General features: G+C 40.1%; 1 protein-coding gene across 1 annotated transcript in view; it reads left to right on the forward strand.

Moving 5' to 3' along the window:
• The first annotated feature begins 2,349 nt into the window (after positions 1-2,349).
• The window catches only part of LOC147571554 (uncharacterized), a 197,300-nt gene continuing 179,505 nt past the window's right edge, over positions 2,350-20,144 (forward strand). The window contains 4 exon segments of the mRNA XM_086696292.1: positions 2,350-2,615; positions 2,738-2,826; positions 4,900-5,044; positions 9,447-9,533. Coding sequence (XP_086552418.1) covers positions 2,350-2,615; positions 2,738-2,826; positions 4,900-5,044; positions 9,447-9,533 — 587 coding nt within the window.

Below are 20,144 nucleotides of genomic sequence, written 5' to 3' on the forward strand. Positions count from 1 at the left end.
CAACCAATTAAAATGGCAGGACAGATAGGGAGACATTCCAGTTTCAAGGGGCAGAAAACAGGTTTGCAGAAGCCCCCAGTCCATAGCAGTTCTGAAAGTCACTTGGGTATAGGCTGGCAGTTCCATATGAAAGGCCTGGGAATAATTCTCCATGGATTTTCATTCTATCTTCTAGGCTTTTGGTTTTACCCTTGAAGCCATCTTTATTCCATTAAAGGTAGCATATATTCACGTGGAAATAGTTTTCTCAGCCTGCTTCCTGCTTATAGAGCTTGAGGGTCCAAAGACCTCTTTCCTTTTCATGCTCTGACTCCTTCAGCCCAAGCTGGCAGTGTTTCTGACAATTACAATACTCTTTAAAAAAAATTATGAATCTCCTGCAAATCTTGATTGGGTTTCAGTCCCATAAAATAAAAGCCCTACCCATAAATATCTTTGAGTTAAATCTTTTGCTACCTCGGGCTTCTGCAGAAGGACAAAAGCCTTAAGCTTCTTAGAAGCCATATTATTTGAATGAGAGGATCCAAGAAGCATAACCTTAAAATCTTTTGAGAGTCTTTTGCCTGCGATATCTCCCTTAAGCCACCACTGGAATAAATGCCAGTGGAGCAGTAAAATAGAAGACTGTGTCCTTGCAACTATGGTTAGCAATATTCACCCTTGAGTGACCATCTCTGAACCTCTCGAATGTGAGAAATAAAATTCTATCTTGCTTAGGCCACTGTTATTTAGGGATTTTCTGTTAGGTGAAAGAATCTAATCCTAACTACTATACTCTTGGTGCTATTTGGTGAGCGTCTCTGAAACTGACTAATACAGTAACTAACTCATCAATAGACTCAATACTAACAAACTACAAGTGCTCAAGATTGTGCAGCGTCCACAATCTGGTGATCAGACAGACTGAAACCATTATAATCGTTACACGTTAGAAGTTGATGCCTTATGAATAGATGGCAAATGGGCTCAGCTCATTAACAGAGGTGGACTGTAAACAGTGTGTGTGGGTAGGTGGGGAAGTAGGGAATGGAGGGTGGGGTGTTTACAAAAATAAAGGACATGGTCTCAGCACTCATTACTTACAGACTGTTGAGGGACATAAAACACGTACATGTTAAAAGTACTAAAGAATGCCTACACAACAGGATTTGAGATATAAACGGGCACAAGTATCTCTGAAGTAATTAAATGTTTTAACATTTTTTGAGCACTGCATAAACATTTTTGAATTATCACAATTCTGAACGAATGAGAAAACTGAGGCTTAGAGAGCTTAGTTTGCCCCACTGCATACAGTAAATAATTAGGATAATTGACTCAATAATTGAATTTGCATAGATCCAGCTCTAAAGTCCACGCTGCTCACCACAATGTTAACAACGGAGAGCTCAGGTTGGCTCAATCACTGTGAATTTTACCTTTTTGAAAATTTACCTTTACACCTCAAATCATGAGCTTTAGGGGGAAAGTATTTGCAAAACGCTCTCCGCTTGACAGAACATTTACGACTGTAAATGTAGCAAAAACCTTAAAAATGATCAATTTCACTGTCTTGGATTCGTACAACGTTTTAGCGACATAATATTTGGGGCGAGCCGTGAAAAATCGCTTTGTGTCTTTTACCAGTAACATTTCATCTGCAGCATGCACACACACAAGAAATTGATCTTCGAAGAAACACAAAGCATCTCTTCCCAAAGTAAGCGTTAGTCCTCTGAAGGGCAGCCTGGAACCGATTTCAGCAAAGTGTCGGGACAAAGAGCTCTGCGCTGTTGTCCGGTACAGAGCGGTAGAAACCAAGAAGGATGGAATGCTTTCGAAGGCAGGGCGGGAAGTCTTCAAAGGATGGATACAGGATAAGCCTGAAAAGATGTCAGACTGGGGCGGGGCACTGCACCAGGGAAGGAAGAGAGCTGCAGGAAGGGTAGGGAGTGCGGGAAGGACGGCGAAATCCAGGTGCCGGGAGGACAGCGCGCGGGGAGGAGCTCGCGTCTGGGCCGCCGGGCGGGGCCAGGTGAGGTCACAGGCCCTTGTGAGGTGGGGTGGAGCCGCGGGGCCGCAGCGCTGTCCAGTCGGCGCGGAGGCGGCGGCGAGCTCAGCCGCTCCCCGCTGCCCCGGAGCCCCTGCGCGGTGGCGGAGGCGGTGGCGGTGGCGGTGGCGGTGCCCTGGGTCCCGCACTCTTCCAGCGCGGGCCGCTCAGTGGGCGGAGCGTCGGCCTCGGTCAGGTGACCTGGGGGCGGGGCTTCGTCGCGTGGGATCCCGGGAAGGCGGCGCAGCGAGAGCGCCGGGCCACGCGGGGTGGGGGGGGGGCGGGGGCTGAGCGGCCTGCAGCTAGGACCTTCGGATCCCATGGGGCTAGGGCCTCGGCCCTTGAGGCGGGAGGAGGGGGACACCCTTGGGAGCCCGAGGGGGTTCACGGTGGGAGCCCCCCCCCCCCCCCCGAGGGGACACAGGTGGAGAGGCAAGACTTGCCGAGGAGCGTGCCACCCGGTGCGAGGGACAAAGTGGAACAATTACGGAGATGGACGAAGGTTCCAGAAGGGACAGCGATGTGACTGGGCGGGCGGGGCACTAAAGGGGCAGACGCGGCTGGATCCGATGGTGCCTCGGAAATGGTGGTGGTTCTAGAAGGGTGGAGGTCATGGTGGCTGGGAAGCTTCCCTGCTTCTTGAGCAAACCCTCAAACCACTAGTAGAGCACTTGTTTTCATCTGGTGAGTAGTTTAACGTGTTCACAGGTCTACTCACTTTCTTCGCCAGAAGGCTAAACGAGCAGGGCCTGTTGGAATGTTCCACAGCACAGGTTCTTCCATGAAGTGGAAGTTCAGTCAGTATTGTTAAAGGTGGTAGTTGGGGGTGGTGCCGGTCGTGTGTGAACGTTAAGGGCAACGGGTGCAGTGAAGAGGTGTCTGCAGTTGCTGTTAATGGACGTTTGCGGTCATCGCTGCAAGGGAAGTGAGGGAGGAAGTGAGGGGGCGGCTTGGAAGGGAACCCAAATGGAAAGAGTAGAAAGTACTTTGCAGAAGGCTGTCGCCCTTGGGTGATGGGAGGGAAGCAGATGAGGAGGTGGTGGTAACTCAGCAAGTGAGAAAGTGCAGTTGTGAAAGCGCAATGCAAACATCAGAGCACTGAAAACAAAACAAAGTTAGATTCTCCATATTTCTGCCTAGCTGTGCCTCTGGGTTTACTAAGCAGCAGTGTAAATTTAGTGAAAGTATCCCTGGAGTTGGGAGTCAGGGACCTGAATTTTGCTACTATTTTGTGTACGTTGTGTGAGCAAATCACAATCTTTCTGTGTATCAGCTTCCTTATATATAATTAAGGTATTAGACCAGAAAGATTTCTTTTTTTAAAATGTTTGTTTATTTTTGAGAGAAAGAGAGTACAAGTGGGGCAGGGGCAGAGAGAGAGGAAGACACAGAATCTGCAGCAGCCCCCAGACTCTGAATTGTCAGCACAGAGCCCGATGTGGGGCTCGAACCCCCCCCCCCCCCATAAGATCATGAACTGAGCTGAAGTCAGAAGCTTAACCCACTGAGCCACTCAGGCACCCCTGACCAGAAAGATTTCTGAAATCATCCTAGCTCTGTTGTGGATTCTATGATTTCATGTAACAATAAGCACTCCTCCCCAACTTCATTTACGGCCTTTAAAGTTTGTTTATTTAAATTTCAATATAGTTAACATAAAGTGTTAGTTTTAGGTGTACAATATTCAGCAATTGTATACATTACTTAGTGCTCATCATGATAAGTGTACTCTTAATCCCTTCAGCTATTTGACCCATTCTCTACCCACCTCCCCTCTTGTAACCATTAGTTTATTTTCTATAGTTAAGAGTGTTTCTTGGTTTGTCCCTTTTTTTCCCTTTGTTTCTTAACATATGAGTGAAATCTTGTGGTATTTGTCTTTTCTGACACATTTCACTTAGCATTATACTGTCTAGCTCCATCCGTGCTGTTGCAAATGGCAAGATTATTCATTCTTTTTTATGGCTGAGTAATATTCCTCTGTGTGTGTGTGTGTGTGTGTGTGTGTGTGTGTGTGTGTGTGTGTATACCACCTCTTTATCCATCCATCTATCAATGGATAGATGGGCTGCTAACACTTGAGCTGCTTCCAAAATTTGGCTATTGTAGATAATGCTGCAGTAAACATAGGGGTGCATATAGTTTTTAAAAAAAATTTAATGTTTATTTTTGAGAGAGAGAGACCGAGCGCAAGCAGGGGAGGGGCAGAGAGAAAGGGAGACACAGAATCTGAAGCAGGCTCCAGGGTCTGAGCTGTCAGTACAGAGACCAATCAATGTGGAGCTTGAACCCACAAACCATGAGACCGTGACCTGAACCAAATTGGTTGCTTAACTGACTGAGCCGCCCAGGTACCCCCATATATCTTTTTGAATTACTGTTTTTGTATTCTTTGGGTAAATATCCAATCGTCTGATACTGGATCATATGGTAATTCTATTTTTAACTTTTTAAGGAACCTCCATACTGTTTTCCGTAGTGGCTGCACCAACTTGCATTCCCACCAACAGTGCACAAGGATTCCTTTTTCTCTATATCCTCACTAACATTTGTTTCTTGTGTTTTTGAATTTAGCCATTCTGACAGGTGTGATGTGATATCTCATTGTGCTTTTGATCTGTATTTCCCTGATGATGAGTGATGTTGAGCATCTTTTCATGTGTCTGTTGGCCATCTGTATGTCTTCCTCCCCTAATTTTAATGTGTGTATTAAATTGTAAAATTTTGAAAATTCTATATTCTGCCAAGGAATGGAAAACCCTTTAATAATAATATGACAGCTTGATCTACATGGGGACTGAATCAGTCACGATACTTAAAAAAATACTTGTGATGTATCAGACGGTTTTGAATTTCCTTCTTTTTGGGAGTTTTTGATGAATCAGATAGCGACCACCAAGATGTAAGGGAAAATGAGGAAAGACTGCGTATCTGGGAATGTGGTGGGCAGAACATAGGTATGGCTGGTGGTGGTGGTTTTCTCTCTCACTCTCCTAGTACTACCGGGACTAGAGGGTGAGTAGATGACCCCTTCTTGATTCTCATAGGTGCTTCCAGACATTTCTTCGTTCCGTTTTCAAAATGCTCAGTTTTGCACCTCGCATTATCAGATTATACCACCCACTACCACTCCTTGTTGCTTTAGTTAAATTTCAGCTCCTGGCTTTCTGCGGCTCTAACTGTACTCCTGTCATGATTCTTGTGACTTTAGCATTCGTGTAGATGATCCTTCCAGTACTCTGATCTCTCAGTTCCTGTCTTCCTACGATTATTTCACCTTTCCTCAGTCACTTGTCCCTTTTTCGTATTCTCAGTATGAAAAATTAATTCTCAATTAATTTATTAATTATTGCTAATTTCTTACTGTGCCTTATTTGGAAATTAAACTTTATTGTAGGTATTTGTGTTTAGGTAAAAACAATATATACTGGGTTTGGTACTCTGTAGTTTGAGGCTTCCACTGGGGGTCTGTGAACAGGTCTCCACGCATAAGGTGGGGGAATACTGTGTGCCATTCTCCAACCATCACATTCCTGTCTTTCAGGCTCACTCTGACTCTGATAATCCTTGGACCCCACCAGGATCTTCAGTCTACCTTTTTTTTTTTTTTTTTTTAGATGTCACTCACCGTCTCTCATACTTATTTCCCACGCACCTACTCCGTTTGTTACATGGTCAATAATTAAAACCATTCCCTTTCATTTCCCCCCGTTTCCTTATCACATTTTCAGTTCATTTTCCTTTCTTGGCTAAGTCATAATCTTAGATTAAATCTAGATCTCTGCATTGAACACAGCTAGAGAAAAAAACCACAACCATGCTTCCTGGTTTCACTTTAAGTTCACTGTCCTTTCCTCAAGGGACCCTTGAGGCTGCCCAGCAACTTTATCAGGTACCCCTGGGCTATTAATTCTTCCATTCTCCTCGATGACTGTTGTATAACAATACCTCTATCCTCAAACCTCTAGCATCTTCTCTCACATCCTTGTTCTCAGTTGATTATGCTGCTTCCTGTTTCACTAAGAAAACTAAAGCAATCGAGAGCAGCTGGCTGGCTCAGTCAGTAAAGCATATGAGTCTTGATGTCAGGGTTGTGGTTTCAAGCCCCACATTGGGTGTGGAGCCTACTTAAAAGCATATATATATACGAAATAATAAACGCTTATCTATATATCAAATAATAAAAGAGAACTCAGCAATCAGATGGTTTCCATCTTAAAATAAAAGTTTATATATATAATATAGATATTAAATAATAAAAGAAAACTCACAGCAATCAGATGATTTTCACAAGCCTCTACAACCACATCTGCTTACTTGGTCTTCATGTAATTAAGCCCAATTACTCTGTCATGTCTCCTATTCTTATAAGTATATTCTCAGCTAAGGACAGACCCTGCCCTTGTGCCCTAAATCTCATCTCCTTTATCCTACTTGAGAATATTGTTTCAGTAATTCTCCCCTCCAGTGTGATCAACTTTTGCTTCTCCACTAGATTATTCTTATCAGCGTATGAACATGCCTTTATTTTCCCCCATCTTCAACCCTCGTAACCCCTTTGCCCCTCACCTACTACCTCATTTCTTTTCCCCTTTAAAGCATACTCTTTGAAAGAGTCCTCTTCTGTTTGTCTCTGTTTTCTCTCCTCCGTTCTCTCTTGAACTCACTCCAAGGACATTATTTCCTTACCATACTACCCAAATGGCTCCTCTTAGGGTCGTTGGTGTCCTCCATGTTGGAAAACCTAATCAGCCATTCAGTACTCCTCTCACTTCACCTGTTGGCAGCATTTGTCACAGCTGATTACTCATTCTTCTTTTTTTTGAAATTTACTTTGAGAGACAGAGAGAGCGAGCAGGGTAGGGGCAGAGAGAGAGGGAAAGAGAGAATCCCAAGCACTGACAGAATCTCTGCACTGACAGTGCAGAGCCTGATGAGGGGCTGGACCTCATGAACCTTGAGATCATGACCTGAGCTGAAATCAAGAGTCAGACCCTTAACCAACTGAGCCACCCAGGCAATTGCTCATTCTTCTTTTGGAGTACTTTTTTCCACTTGGCTTTTAGGAATCTAGCCCCACCTGGTTATCCTCTTTGTGACGACTAGAGTGATCCTTTCAGAAAGGACTTTACATCATGTCATCTCCCTTCTCAAAACGGTCTCATGGCTTCCCATCTCAGAGCACAAGCCAAAGTTTTTACAATGATTTAAGGGCCCTCTATTTCTGCCCCCCTTCCTTGACCCCTCTGATCCCCACTTCTTTCACTTTGCTTTTTCTGCTTCAGCTTTGTGGGCTTTCCCACTGTTCCTTGAACAATGAAGCTGCTTCTTCCTTCTGAGCCTATGTACTTGCTTTTCTCTGGCTGAAATGCTGTCCCCTAACACATTCATTGGCTTCCTACTTTCATGCCTTCAGATCTGTATGCACAAGTCTCCCTCTAAGTAAGGTCTTTCTTGGCTACCCTATCTGTTCCCTGCTTCTCTTCCCTAACACCGTACTTCACTTTTTCCCCGTACTTTACATTTTTTTCCCTTTTAGTACTTATCACAGATAACATACTCCTTGACTAGGATGTAAGCTCCATGAGGAGCCAGATAAATAAACAGGATTTGTTTTTTCCTATTTTTTCACTGCTGTATCCCTGTTGTCTCTGTTTTCAGCCTGGAGGAGAGCCTAATACATAGTAAGCATGCAGTATATATGTGTTGAATTCATGGATGGAGAGACAAACGGATAGATTGGACAAGAGAAATACAACTTCATCTCTCTTGGTTTGTCCTTGCAAGTTCATATATGTATCATAGGATTGAAAGACTCGAGACATCTTTTGTCAGATTTATGGGGAAGGGACTTCCTGTACTATTTTTGCTCTTAGCTTGGAGAGGGTTATGTAGTATTTGATTCATCCAGCAGATGAAAACCAGTCAACTTTTTGATAGGTCAAAAATTATGAAACAATTCTTCCTTTCATGGTTTATTTAAATAAAACTCACTGTGCTTAATTAGGTACTTTGATAACTTAAGAAGCTGTTGGTGAGTAATCTCCATAAGGAAGACGTGCCTCCTTTCCTTTCCTTTCCTTTCCTTTCCTTTCCTTTCCTTTCCTTTCCTTTCCTTTCCTTTCCTTTCCTTTCCTTCTTCTCTCCTCCCTCTCTTCCCCCCTCCTTCTTTCTTTCCTTCCTTTTATACATATAGCATTGTGCTTGTTATTGTGAGAAATAGTTCAAAGAATGTTAAGATACCAATCCATTCGTTTCAGTCCATCCATGAAATTTAGGTTATAGTTGATATAGGAGATGTACATGTGGCAAATAAAAATATAAGGCAAATGATTAATGCCAGTTGAGTAATGAAGACAGTTACAATGGTGGAGACCATACTATACCAACTAGTTGCTGAGTAAAGATTGAGCTCATTAGAGAAGACCTCGAAGAGGTAACATCGAGTGGGTTGCTGGGGAAATCTGCATAGCCAGCTAATGTCTTCTGAGATGGCTATTTGTCACATGGTTTCATTGGATTTTTAACATGGTTTGAATTCCAGGAATGTTGGACATACCACATTCAGCAGTAATTAGTATAACATTTCAGAAGTAAGTGATTTTAAAGTACTATCTCTGTTAAGAATATTAATACTTGCAGTTAAACTTCATGGTATGAAAATGACCCTGATCATTGTAACAATGTAATATAACTAGCAATGTAATAAATAGCACATCCACTGTAACTCAGATAGAAGTAAAAAAAACCTGTGAAAATGCGAGGAATTTTGAAAATTGGTTGGTATGTGATGTGGAAGTCTTTGATTTAAAACAGGCTGAGGCATCTTTTGTTTACAATAGTATTTTTTTGAGAGGCGATGCTATAGGGTGCTGAAGACCACGGCTCTTGAGTTAGGCTGTCTGACTTCAGATTCTGACTCTGCTATTTGTTGGTGGTTTAATCTTGGACAACTTGATCTGAGTCTTTATTTTCCTCATCTGTAAAATAAAGATAATGATAATTCCTTAAAAAATATCTGTAAGGAATAAATGAAATAATGTTAAAGTGTTCATCGTAATGTCTAGTATATAGTAAGCATTTAATAACATTGGGAATTGCTGCTATGTTAGTAGTTCTGTTTCTCTGGGTTTATTTGAATAAATAAATATAACTGGATTTCTCTGCCTTTTATGTCATTTGTTTTGGATTTCTCTACTTCTTATACCACAAAAGGTAAAATTAAGGGACGGTGTGATCTGTGAATTAGAATCTGCTAACTGCTTTTTCTAGTTTTTGTACACATATATGGCTTGCGGAATATCTATTTGGTATCATACTGTGTTACATTACAGGGATAACCAGGTAGGTAAGTGTAATTAAGTCTCTTAAGCAGACATATGATTTTTTTCTTATCTTTTTTTTTTTTTTTTGGCAGGAAATCCTTTTGTGCTCATTCATACTTGTTCATCAAGACCTTTGAGTCCTCAAGGGCCGCACTTACCTCTAAACTGAAAAATGGAAAGTAAAGTACCTTTATTCTGCCAGGTATTTTTTTCTAAAACAGTTTCTAAAGGCGGCGGCTGCTTCTTCTTCTTCTTCTTCTTCTTCTTCTTCTTCTTCTTCTAAAAATAGTTTACATTAAAAAATTAGTTTATGTTTATCTCACACCCATAATCAGTAAGCAGATTCATAGAGCAATATAGTTATAGGATCTTTTAATACCTAAGGTGAGTTTTGAGTTCTTTTAGTGGGCATATAATGAACTTTCATCCCAGCAATATCAAGAGGTCTGTGGTGTATGTTGAGAGTATTTTGCGGGGTAGGGGACTGGGATAATTTTTTGGGAGAATAAAGGATTTAAACCTACATAAACGGTTGTAGGTAACATAATTAATGATGTGGGAGTCTAACCAGAAGGTAATCGAAAAGATACCAAGTGTCTCTAGCCTTCTTCCCTGTGATTCAGGGGATGTTCTTATCCATTGGCCGGTATTGTGTCAAACAAAAAACAAACCCGGACTTAGTAAGGAGAGACTTTATTTGAAAGGATTATTCCAAGGGAGGAAAGGGACTATTTATTGAAATAGGAGAGGGAAGGCTGTGACCATAAGATCCTCAAGGAGCTCAAGGGCCAGGCAAAAATGGCTTTTCTTTCATGGAGAGGAGTCAACAAGGCTAGGAACTGGATTTGGGGAAGTGGGATGAAAGAGTGGCATGATGAGATAAACAGATCAGAGAATATTGTAGGGGCCTGGAGGAAGGAGGAAAGCTTAACCACAGTTTGGCTAATAATCCTTCTGTTCTAATTAATCAGTGGGGTTAAAACAGTTTAGCTAATCATTCGTAGAACAAAGAAAAGGAATTTTGAAGGTATTTGGCCTCGTCATAGGTAAACAAGGGGGGCATCTGTGAGTTTTATCTAAAGCTTATGGGGGGGGGGGGGAAGGGTGATTCCTTGCAGCAAGCCATTTTCCAGAACACAAAGGGGTAAAGGGATTCCTTTAATCTTCACTGTTTTCCAGGAGCACAAGGCTCAGGAAAAATTCAACATTGTCAACTCAGAGTCTTAACCTTTTAAATTTATGCTTTCAATGGATCTGGTGCTACCATATGACATGTACCTACACTGTAATCCGAAAGAAATTAAAAAAAAATTTTTTTAACGTTTATTTATTTATTTTGAGAGAGAGCACATGTGCGCTAGAGAGAATATGAGTGGGAGAGGGGCAGAGAAAAGTAGAGAGAGGATCCCAAGCAGGCTCTGTGCTGTCAGCAGACAGTGTGGTGTGAGGCTGGATCTCACAAACTGTGAGATCATGACCTGAGCTGAAATCAAAAGTTAGGGGCACCTGGGCAGCTCAGTCGGTTAAGCATCCATCTTTGGTTCAGATCATGATCTCATGGTTCTTGGGTTCAAGCCCCACAACGGGCTATGTGCTGACAGCTCAGAGTCTGGAGCCTGCTTTGGATTCTGTGTCTTCCTCTCTCTCTGCCATTCTCCCACTCATCTGTGTCTCATTTTCTCTCAAAAATAAATAAACATTAAAAAAATTAAAAACAAAAGTCAGATGTTTAACCAACTGAGCCACTCAGGTGCCCCCCAACCCCCGAAAAACAAAAACAAAAAAAAAAAAAAAACAAAAAAAAAAACAATTTCAAGGCTTCTTGCTAAGTACCAAGATGTGTGATATGTCTACTAACCTGTTCCACTTTTTTATACCTAATACTTAGTTGATTGTATCCTCATGAGCTGATTTGGAAGAGCTGATTCTTAAAAGTTAAAAGAATTAACAGTATTAATATATCATACCAGTTTGTCTTAGGCTGTGTAGTTTATACTTCACAGACGGTTCACCTTTAACCACAGAATTTCAGAGATTATTTTCTTCCTTTTCTGTATCATCAAAGTTTCTGTTCACTCTTTGACTGCTTCTGTTCATCTGGTCTTTGATAACAGGTTTTTGTGCCTCTCTGTCTGTTTAGATCTTCCTCCTTTTATTTTCCTGGTTTCTGTTTTGAGTCATTTTTCTCAACATCTCTAGGAAACTTTTCATCATCCCTAATAAATATTAGGGCAGCAAATCAGATTGCCTTTTTGAAGCAGGTTGTTAAAGGTGTGCCTCTGTTGTAAGATGAATGTATGCAGACCCTAAAAGTCACTGAAATAGTTCCCTTAATTTACATTTTGTGTAGAAATAGAGATTCTCTAAACCCCCTTAGTGATCTGCTTTATACATTGCCTTTTGTAATTTGTTCAGGGGTTAAAAACTAATGTACCTTTGATCAGCTAGATGCAGTCCAGTTGTTTTAAGCAAGCAGCCATGTGTTTTTTTTTTTTTTAAGTTTATTTATTTTTGAGAGAGAGAGAGAGAAAGTGAGGATGAACAGTGGAGGGGCAGAGAGAGAGAAAGAGAGAGAGAATCCCAAGCAGGCTCTGCGCTGTCAGCAAGGAGCCCGATGCAGGGCTCGAATTCGTGAACTGTGAGATCATGTCCTAAGCTGAAACCAAGAGCTGGATGCTTAACCCACTGAGCTACCCAGATGACCTGCAAACAGCCACATTTCAAAAGAGTATATTTCTCACTTCGTTCCTCTTTTTCTAAACATGTTCGTTGCTCCTAGGCTCTAGTTCCTTTTTTGGAGGGGGAGGTGTCTGTTTAGAAGCAATATAGCTGCTTTATTTTTTTTCTCGATAGACTTTTATTTTTTAGAGCAGTTTTAGATTCACAGCAAAGTTGAGTGGGGAGTTCCCATATACTCCCTGCCTCTATACATGTGCAGCCTCCTCCACTATCAACATCCTACACCACCGTGGTACATTTGTTACAATCAATAAACCTACACGGACATATCTTTATCACCCAAAGTCCATACTTTACATTGGGGTTGATTCAGTATGGTGCATTCTGTGAGTTTGGACAAACGTATAGTGACATGTAGCCATTATTATAGTATATAGAATAGTTTCACTGCCCTACATATCTTCTGTGCTCTGCTTATTCGTTTTTCCCCTCCACCACTGACTACCGCTGGTCTCTGTAGTCTTCATAGGTTAACCTATTCAGAATGTCGTATAGTTGGAATCATATAGTATGTAGCCTTTGCAGATGGGCTTATTTTACTTAGCGATACGTATTTAAGTTTCCTCCGTGTCTTTTCATGGCTTGATAGTTCCTTTCTTTTTAGTGCCAGATAGTATTCCATTTTCTAGACGTACCACAGTTCCTGTACTGAATCTACTGCCATTCATCTGCTGAAGGGCACTGTTTTTTCCCCAAGTTTTGGCAATTCAGAAGAAAGCTGTTTTAAGCATCTGTGTGCAGGTTTTTGTGTGGATATATGTTTTCTACTCCTTTGGTAAATACCAATAAGGTGTAATTGCTGCCAAATATGGTATAAGTATGTTTAGTACTGTCTTTCAAAGTGGTTGTACCATTTTGCATTCCCACCAGCAATGAATAAGAGTTCCTCTTGCTCCACATCCTTGCCAGCATTTGGTTTTGTCAGTAGTTTGGATTTGGCCACTTGAACAGATGTGTAGTGGTATCTTGATGTTTTAATTTGCACTTTCCTATTGACATGATGTTGAGCAAATGATCTTTTCCTTTGCTTGTTTGCCATCTGCACGTCTTCTTTGGTAAGATGTCTGTTAAGATCTTTTGCCCACTTTTAAGTTGGGTTGTGCTTTTTCTTATTGTTAAGTGTTCTTTGTACATATATATATATTTTTTTAATTTTTTTTTTCAACGTTTATTTATTTTTGGGACAGAGAGAAACAGAGCATGAACGGGGGAGGGGCAGAGAGAGAGAGGGAGACACAGAATCGGAAACAGGCTCCAGGCTCTGAGCCATCAGCCCAGAGCCCGACGCGGGGCTTGAACTCACGGACCGCGAGATCGTGACCTGGCTGAAGTCGGACGCTTAACCGACTGCGCCACCCAGGCGCCCCAATGTCTTTTTTGACAAAATAATGTATTTAAGTCTATAATGTGAAGATTTGATATATGTTTACATTGTGAAATGATTACCACCTTTTACTCATTTCACATATTTACCTTATTTACTTAACTATGTTGGTGAGAACACTTAGGTTCTACTCTCTTAGCAAATTTCCATTGTGCAATGTAGTGTTATCAACTATAGCCATAATGTTATACACTAGGCCTACAGACCTTATTTATCTTTTAACTGAAAGTTTCTACCCTTTACCAGCCTCTCCCTTTTCTTATTTCCCCCACCTCCATCCCCGGAAACCACCCTTCTACTCTCTGTTTCTATGAATTTGGCTTTTTTAGAGTCCACATATATATAAGATCATCCAGTATTTGCCTTTCTATGTCTGACCTATTTTTACTTCACATGATGCCCTCAAGGTCCATCCATGTTGCATGGCTGGGTAGCATTCCTGTGTGTGTGTGTGTGTGTGTGTGTGTGTGTGTGTGTGTGTGTGATGACACATCTTTAGCCATTTATCTGTTGATTGACATTTATATTGTTTCCATACCTTGGCTGTTGTGAATAATGCTGTGATGAATCTAGGAGTGCAGATATCTCTTTGAGAGTGTTTTCATTGCCTTCAGATATATAGCCAGAAATGGAATTGCAGTATCATATTGTAGTTATATTTTTAATTTTTTGAGGAAGCTCCACATTATTTTCCATAGCGGCTGCACCAATTTACATGCCCACCAGCAGTGCACAAGTGTTTCCTTTCCTCCACATTCTTGCCAATACTTGTTTCTTGTCTCCTTGAAAACAGCTATTCTAACAGGTGTGAGATGATACGTCATTATGGTTTTGATTTGCATTTCCCTGATGATGAGCGATTGTGAGCCATTTCATGTACCTGTCGGCCATTTGTATGTCTTTTTTTGGAAAAATGTCTATTCAAGTCCTTTTAAAATTGGATTATTTATGTTATTGAGTTGTATGAATTCCTTGTATATTTGAATATTAACTCATCAGATATATGGTTTGCAAATATTTTCTCCCATTGTATAGATTCCCTTTTCATTTTGCTGATGGTTTCCTTTGCTGTCCAGAAACTTTTTAGTTTGATGTAGTCCCGCTTGTTAATTTTGCTTTTGTTGCCTTTGCTTTTTGTGTCAAATCCAAAACATTATTGTCCAGTGTCGAAGAGCTTACTATGTTCTACAAGTGTTACTATTTCCTTTTCAAAATTGCTTTAGCTCTTTGAGGTCTCTTGTGATTCTATACAAATTTTAGGATTATTTATTCTACTTCTGTGCGAAAAATGCCAGTGGAATTTGGACAGGAATTGCATTTAATATATAAATCACTTTGGGTAGTATAAGACATTTAAAAAATATTAATTCTTCCAGTCCACAAACACAAAACATCCTGCCATTTATTTGTGTCTTCTTCAGTGTTTTTCATTAACGTTTTATGGTTTTCGGTGTACTCATCTTTCACCTCCTTGGTTAAATCTGTTTCTAAGTATTTTGTTTTTTGATGCTATTGTAAATGGGATTGTTTTCTTAATTTATCTTTCTGATAGTTTCTTGTTAGTGTATAGAAATACAACTGATTTTTGTCTATTGATTTTGTAATCTGTTTGACTTGGGTACAGATCAGAGGTTCCCATGATCCCTACTCAGGTTTAATTAATTGCTAGAGCATCTCACAGAACTCAGGGAAACATTTATGTTCAGCAGTTTATTAAAGGACATGACTGAGTATACAGAAGAATAGTCCCATGAAGATATTCATTGGGTGAGGTTTGGGAGGGTCCCAAGCACAGGAGCTTCTGTCCCCATGGGGTTGGGGTGTGTCACCCTCCTAGTCTGTGGATGTGTTCACCAACCTAGAAGTTCTCCAGAGAGGGGAAGGGGACTGGAAATGGAATTAATAATTGATCCTACCTACATGAATAAGCCTCCATAAAAATCTCAATAGTATAGGCCTGTTCAGAGACCTTCCAGGTTGGTAAACACCTCCACATACCAGGAGGCTGATGTCCTCCCAAATCCCTGGGGACAGAAGCTCCTGTGCTAAGATCCTGCCAGACATTGCCCTATGTATCCCTTCATCTGGCTATTCACCTGTATCTTTTATCATATTTAAAAAAGTAAACTGGTAAACATATGTAACTATTTTTCTAAGTTCTGTGAGCTCTTGTAGCAAATTAATCAAATCCAAGGAGAGTCTTTTGGGAGCCTCTCATTTATAGGCGATGAGTCCGAAGCACAGGTCACAATCTGGAGTTGTGATTGGCATAAGTGGGGTGGGAGCAGCCTTGTGGGACAGATCCCTTAACCTGTGGAATCTGACAGTATATCCAAGTAGATAGTGTTAGAATTGAGGTAAATTGTAGGACCCAGTTGGTGCCACACCCAGTTGGTGTGGCAGAGAATTGCTTGGTGGTGGGGAAGAATACCTCACACACCTGGTGTCAGAAGTGTTGTGAGTGTGGTAGTCGTGGAGGAGTAAAGGAGAAACACAGAAGAAGAATGGGTTTTTCCCTATCACATTTGGGGTATCACATGTGGGGTGTCACATTTACTGTTTTGCCTATGTTGAACCATCCTTGAATTCCAGAAATAAATCCCACTAGATCATGGTCTATGATCCTCTTAATGTACAATTGAAATATTAGTATATTGTACTAATACTGTACAATATTAGTATTGTACTAATTAGTATTAGTATTGTATTGTACTAATATTGTACTAATATAATGTACTATTGAAATATTGTGTTGAGAATTTTTGCATCTATGTTTATCAGGGATATTGGACGGCAGATTTCTTTTCTTGTAGTGTCCTTGTCTGGTTTTGTTACCTGTAATGTTGGCCTCATAAAACAAGTTTGGAAGTGTTCCCTCCTGTTCAGTTTTTGGGAAGAGTTTGAGAAGGATTGGTGTTAATTCTTAAATGTTTAGTAGAAATCACCAGTGAAGCCATCTTGGACTTTGTGGGGAGGTCTTTGATTACTGATTCAATCTCCTTACTAATAATTGGTCTGTTCCCATTTTCTATGTCTTCATGATTCAGGCTTGTATGTTTCTAGAAATTTATAAATTTCTTTTAGGTTATCTAATTTGTTGGCATATAATTGTTCATAGTAATTTCTTATGAGCTTTAGTATTTCTGTTATCAGTTGAATGTCTCCTCTTTATTTCTGATTTTGAGACTTTTCTTTTTTTCTTAGTCTAGTAAGATTTGTCAGTTTTGGTTATTTTTTCAAAAGACAAACTCTTAGCTTCTTTTATCTTTTCTATTGTCTTTTTAGTCTATATTTCTGAGCTTGGTTATTTCCTTCTATTAACTTTGGGCTTAGTTCCTTTTTTCCTTCCAGTTCCTTGAGGTATAAAATTAAGTTGTTTATTCGAGATCTTTCTTTTTTCTTTTTTTTAAGTTTTATTTTTTAACGTTTATTCATTTTTGAGACACAGAGACAGAGTGTGAGTGGGGGAGGGGCAGAGAGAGAGGGTGACACAGAATCCAAAGCAGGCTCCAGGCTCTGTGCTATCAGCTGTCATGTGAGATCATGACCTGAGCCGATCGGACTCTCAACCAACTGAGCCACCCAGGTGCCCCTCTTTTTTCTTGATGTAGGTGTTTATCTCTATAAACATTTTTCTTAGAACAGCTTTTGCTGCATCCAGTCAGTTTTGGTATATTGTGTTTTCATTTACTTTGTCTCCAGGTATTTTTTATTTCCCTTTTGATTTTCTCTTTGACCAATTGGTTGTTCAGGAACATAGTGTTTAATCGCTACATATGTGATTTTTTTCAGGTTTTTTTCTTGTAATTGATTTCTTGTTTTATACCTTTGTGGTCACAGAAGATGTTTGATATGATTTCAGTCTTCTTAAGATTTTAAAGACGTGTTTTGTGGCCTAACAAATTATCTATCCTGGAGAATGTTGCCTGTGTGCTTGAGAGAATGTATATGCTGCTGCTGTTGGATAGAATGCTCTCTATATGTCTGTTAGGTCCATTTGGTTTCCAGTATAGTTGAAGTTCAGTGTTCTCCTTCATTTTTCTCTAGTTAGTCTATCTACTGTTGAAAGTGGGGTATTTAAGTGTCCCTTACTATTGCTGCATTGCTGTCTATTTCTCCCGTCAGATCTGTTAGTATTTGTTTTATATGTTTAGATGCTCTAATATTGGATACATAAACACTGCAGTTGCTATATCCTCTTGATTAATTCACCCCTTTATCATTATGTAATGATTCTTGTTTGTCTCTTGTTATAATTTTTGGCTTAAGAACATACATTGAGGGGCACATGAGTGGCTCAGTCGGTTGAGCGTCCGACTACAGCTCAGGTCATTATCTCACGGTTCGTGAATTGGAGCTCCTCATGGGGTTCTGTGCTGACAGCTCAGATTCAGATTCTGTGTCTCCCTCTCTCTCTCTGCCCCTCCCTCAATCATGCTCTCTCTCTCTCTCTCAAAAATAAACATTAAAAAAAAAACACGTATTGAGGGGTGCCTGGGTGGCTCAGTTGGTTAAGTGACTGACGTTCGCTCAGGCCGTGATCCCATGGTTCATGGGTTTGAGCCCCGTGTTGCTCTCTGTGCTGACAGCTCAGAGCCTGGAGCCTGCGTTGGATTCAGTGTCTCCCTCTGTCTCTGCCCCTCCCCCGCTCACTCTCTGTGTCTCTCTCTCTCAAAAATAAACAAACATTAAAAAAATTAAAAAAACAAAAAATATTTATTGAAATTTATTTTGTCTAATATGAATATAGCTAGATTTGCCCTCTTTTGGTTTCCATTTTCATGGAATATCTTTTTCCATCCCTTCACTTTCAGTCTATAAGTGTCCTTAAAGCTGCAGGGAGTCTCTAGGAGGCAGCAGATATTTGGGTCTTTTTTTTTTTTTTTTTCTTTTAATCTATTCAGCCACTCTGTCTTTTGATTGGAGAATTTAGTCCATTTACATTGAAGGTGATTATTGATAGGTATGGATTTACTATTGCCATTTTGTTGCTTGTTTTCTGGCTTGGTTGCTTGTTTTCTTTGTTCCTTTCTTCCTCTTACTCTCTCCCTTTGTGATTTGATGATTTTCCCTAGTGATATACTTAAAATTATATTTTTTAACTTTTAAGTAATCTTTACAACCAATGTGGGGCTCAAACTTACAACCTCGAGATCAAGAGTCACATGTTCCACTGACTGAGCCAGCCAGGTGCCCTTCTAGTGATATACTTTGATTCCTTTCTTTTTATCTTTTGTATATTTACTGTAGGTTTTTGCTTTGTGGTTACCATAAGGCTTATATAAAACATCTTATAAGCCTATTTTAAACTGGTAACAACTTAACTTCAAATGTATACAAAAGTTCAGCATTTTTACACCTCACTCTCATTTTGTTTTTGATGTCACCACTTACGTCTTTTTATATTTGTGTATCCATTAACAGATTATTGTTGTTATAGTTGTTTTAATACATTTATCTTTTAACCTATATGTGAGTTATATGTGATTTACCTTCCACCATTACAAGATGTCAGTATTCCGAATTTAACTATATGTTTACCTCTACCAGTGAGATTTACACTTTCATTTGTTTTCATGTTACTAATTAGCATCCTTTCATTTTAGCTTGAAGAACTCCCTTTAACATTTCTTTTTTCTTTTTTAATGTTTATTTATTATTTTTGAGAGAGAGAGAGAGAGAGAGAGAGAGAGACAGACAGTGTGAGCAAGGGAAGGGCAGAGAGAGAGGGAGACACAGAATCTAAAACAGGCTCCAGGCTCTGAGCTTTGAGCACAGAACCTGACGTGGGGCTCGAATTCACGAGCTATGCGATCGTGACCTGAGCTGAAGGTGGACGTTCAACCGACTGAGCCATCCCGGCACCCCCACTTTAACATTTCTTATAAGGTCAGTCTATCTAGTGTGATGAACTCCTTTAGCCTTTTTTTTTTTTTTTTGTCTGGGAAACTATCTGTCTTTCAGTTCTGTAGGACAGCTTTGGGGGGTAGAGTACTCTTGGTTGGCAGGTTTTTGTTTTTGGTATTTTTTGCCCCCAGGATTTTAAATATACCATACCACTGCCTTCTGGCCTGCAAGGTTGCTGCTGACAAATCTGGTGATAATCTCATGGAGAATCCCACTATTCCTTTATGTTCAGTGACAAAAGGCAAAATAATTATTTCTAGAACATCGCAATAAAACTTGTCACCTAGGAAGGAATGGGAGATGGTGGAAGTGTTCCTTTACATTCTTTCATTAGCACTGTAAAACTAGGTTACCTGGGAGACACAATGCCCTAGAAGAATAGGGTACAGAACAAATGTTTTCACTTATTCATTATTTATAGTAAGTCATCCCAATTCTGTAAAATGTTTGAGGCAGCTCATAACATAAACACACTTATACTTTAGAAAAATAATAAAGGATTTGAAAAATCATGTAGTAATGTGGAAATCATAATTGTTCCAGAAATATGAAGATCTCAATGGAGATATATGGGTAGAGGATGGGTGATATAAAGTAGCAGTAGATTCTAGATTATGACTCACTTGTGTGTTATAAAATCAACTTAGGAGGTCACTAACTGGTATTTTGTTTAAAAAGAAATTCGAATAGTATTGAAGACACTAGAGTGTTTTTCACATAATAAGTATTACTTTGCGAACTTACTTCAGTTCTCTCTCTT

The sequence above is a fragment of the Puma concolor genome, unplaced genomic scaffold (assembly GCF_028749965.1).
Source record: "Puma concolor isolate L17-30 unplaced genomic scaffold, mPumCon1.1.hap2 unalloc_scaffold_22, whole genome shotgun sequence".
NCBI lineage: Eukaryota > Metazoa > Chordata > Mammalia > Carnivora > Felidae > Puma > Puma concolor.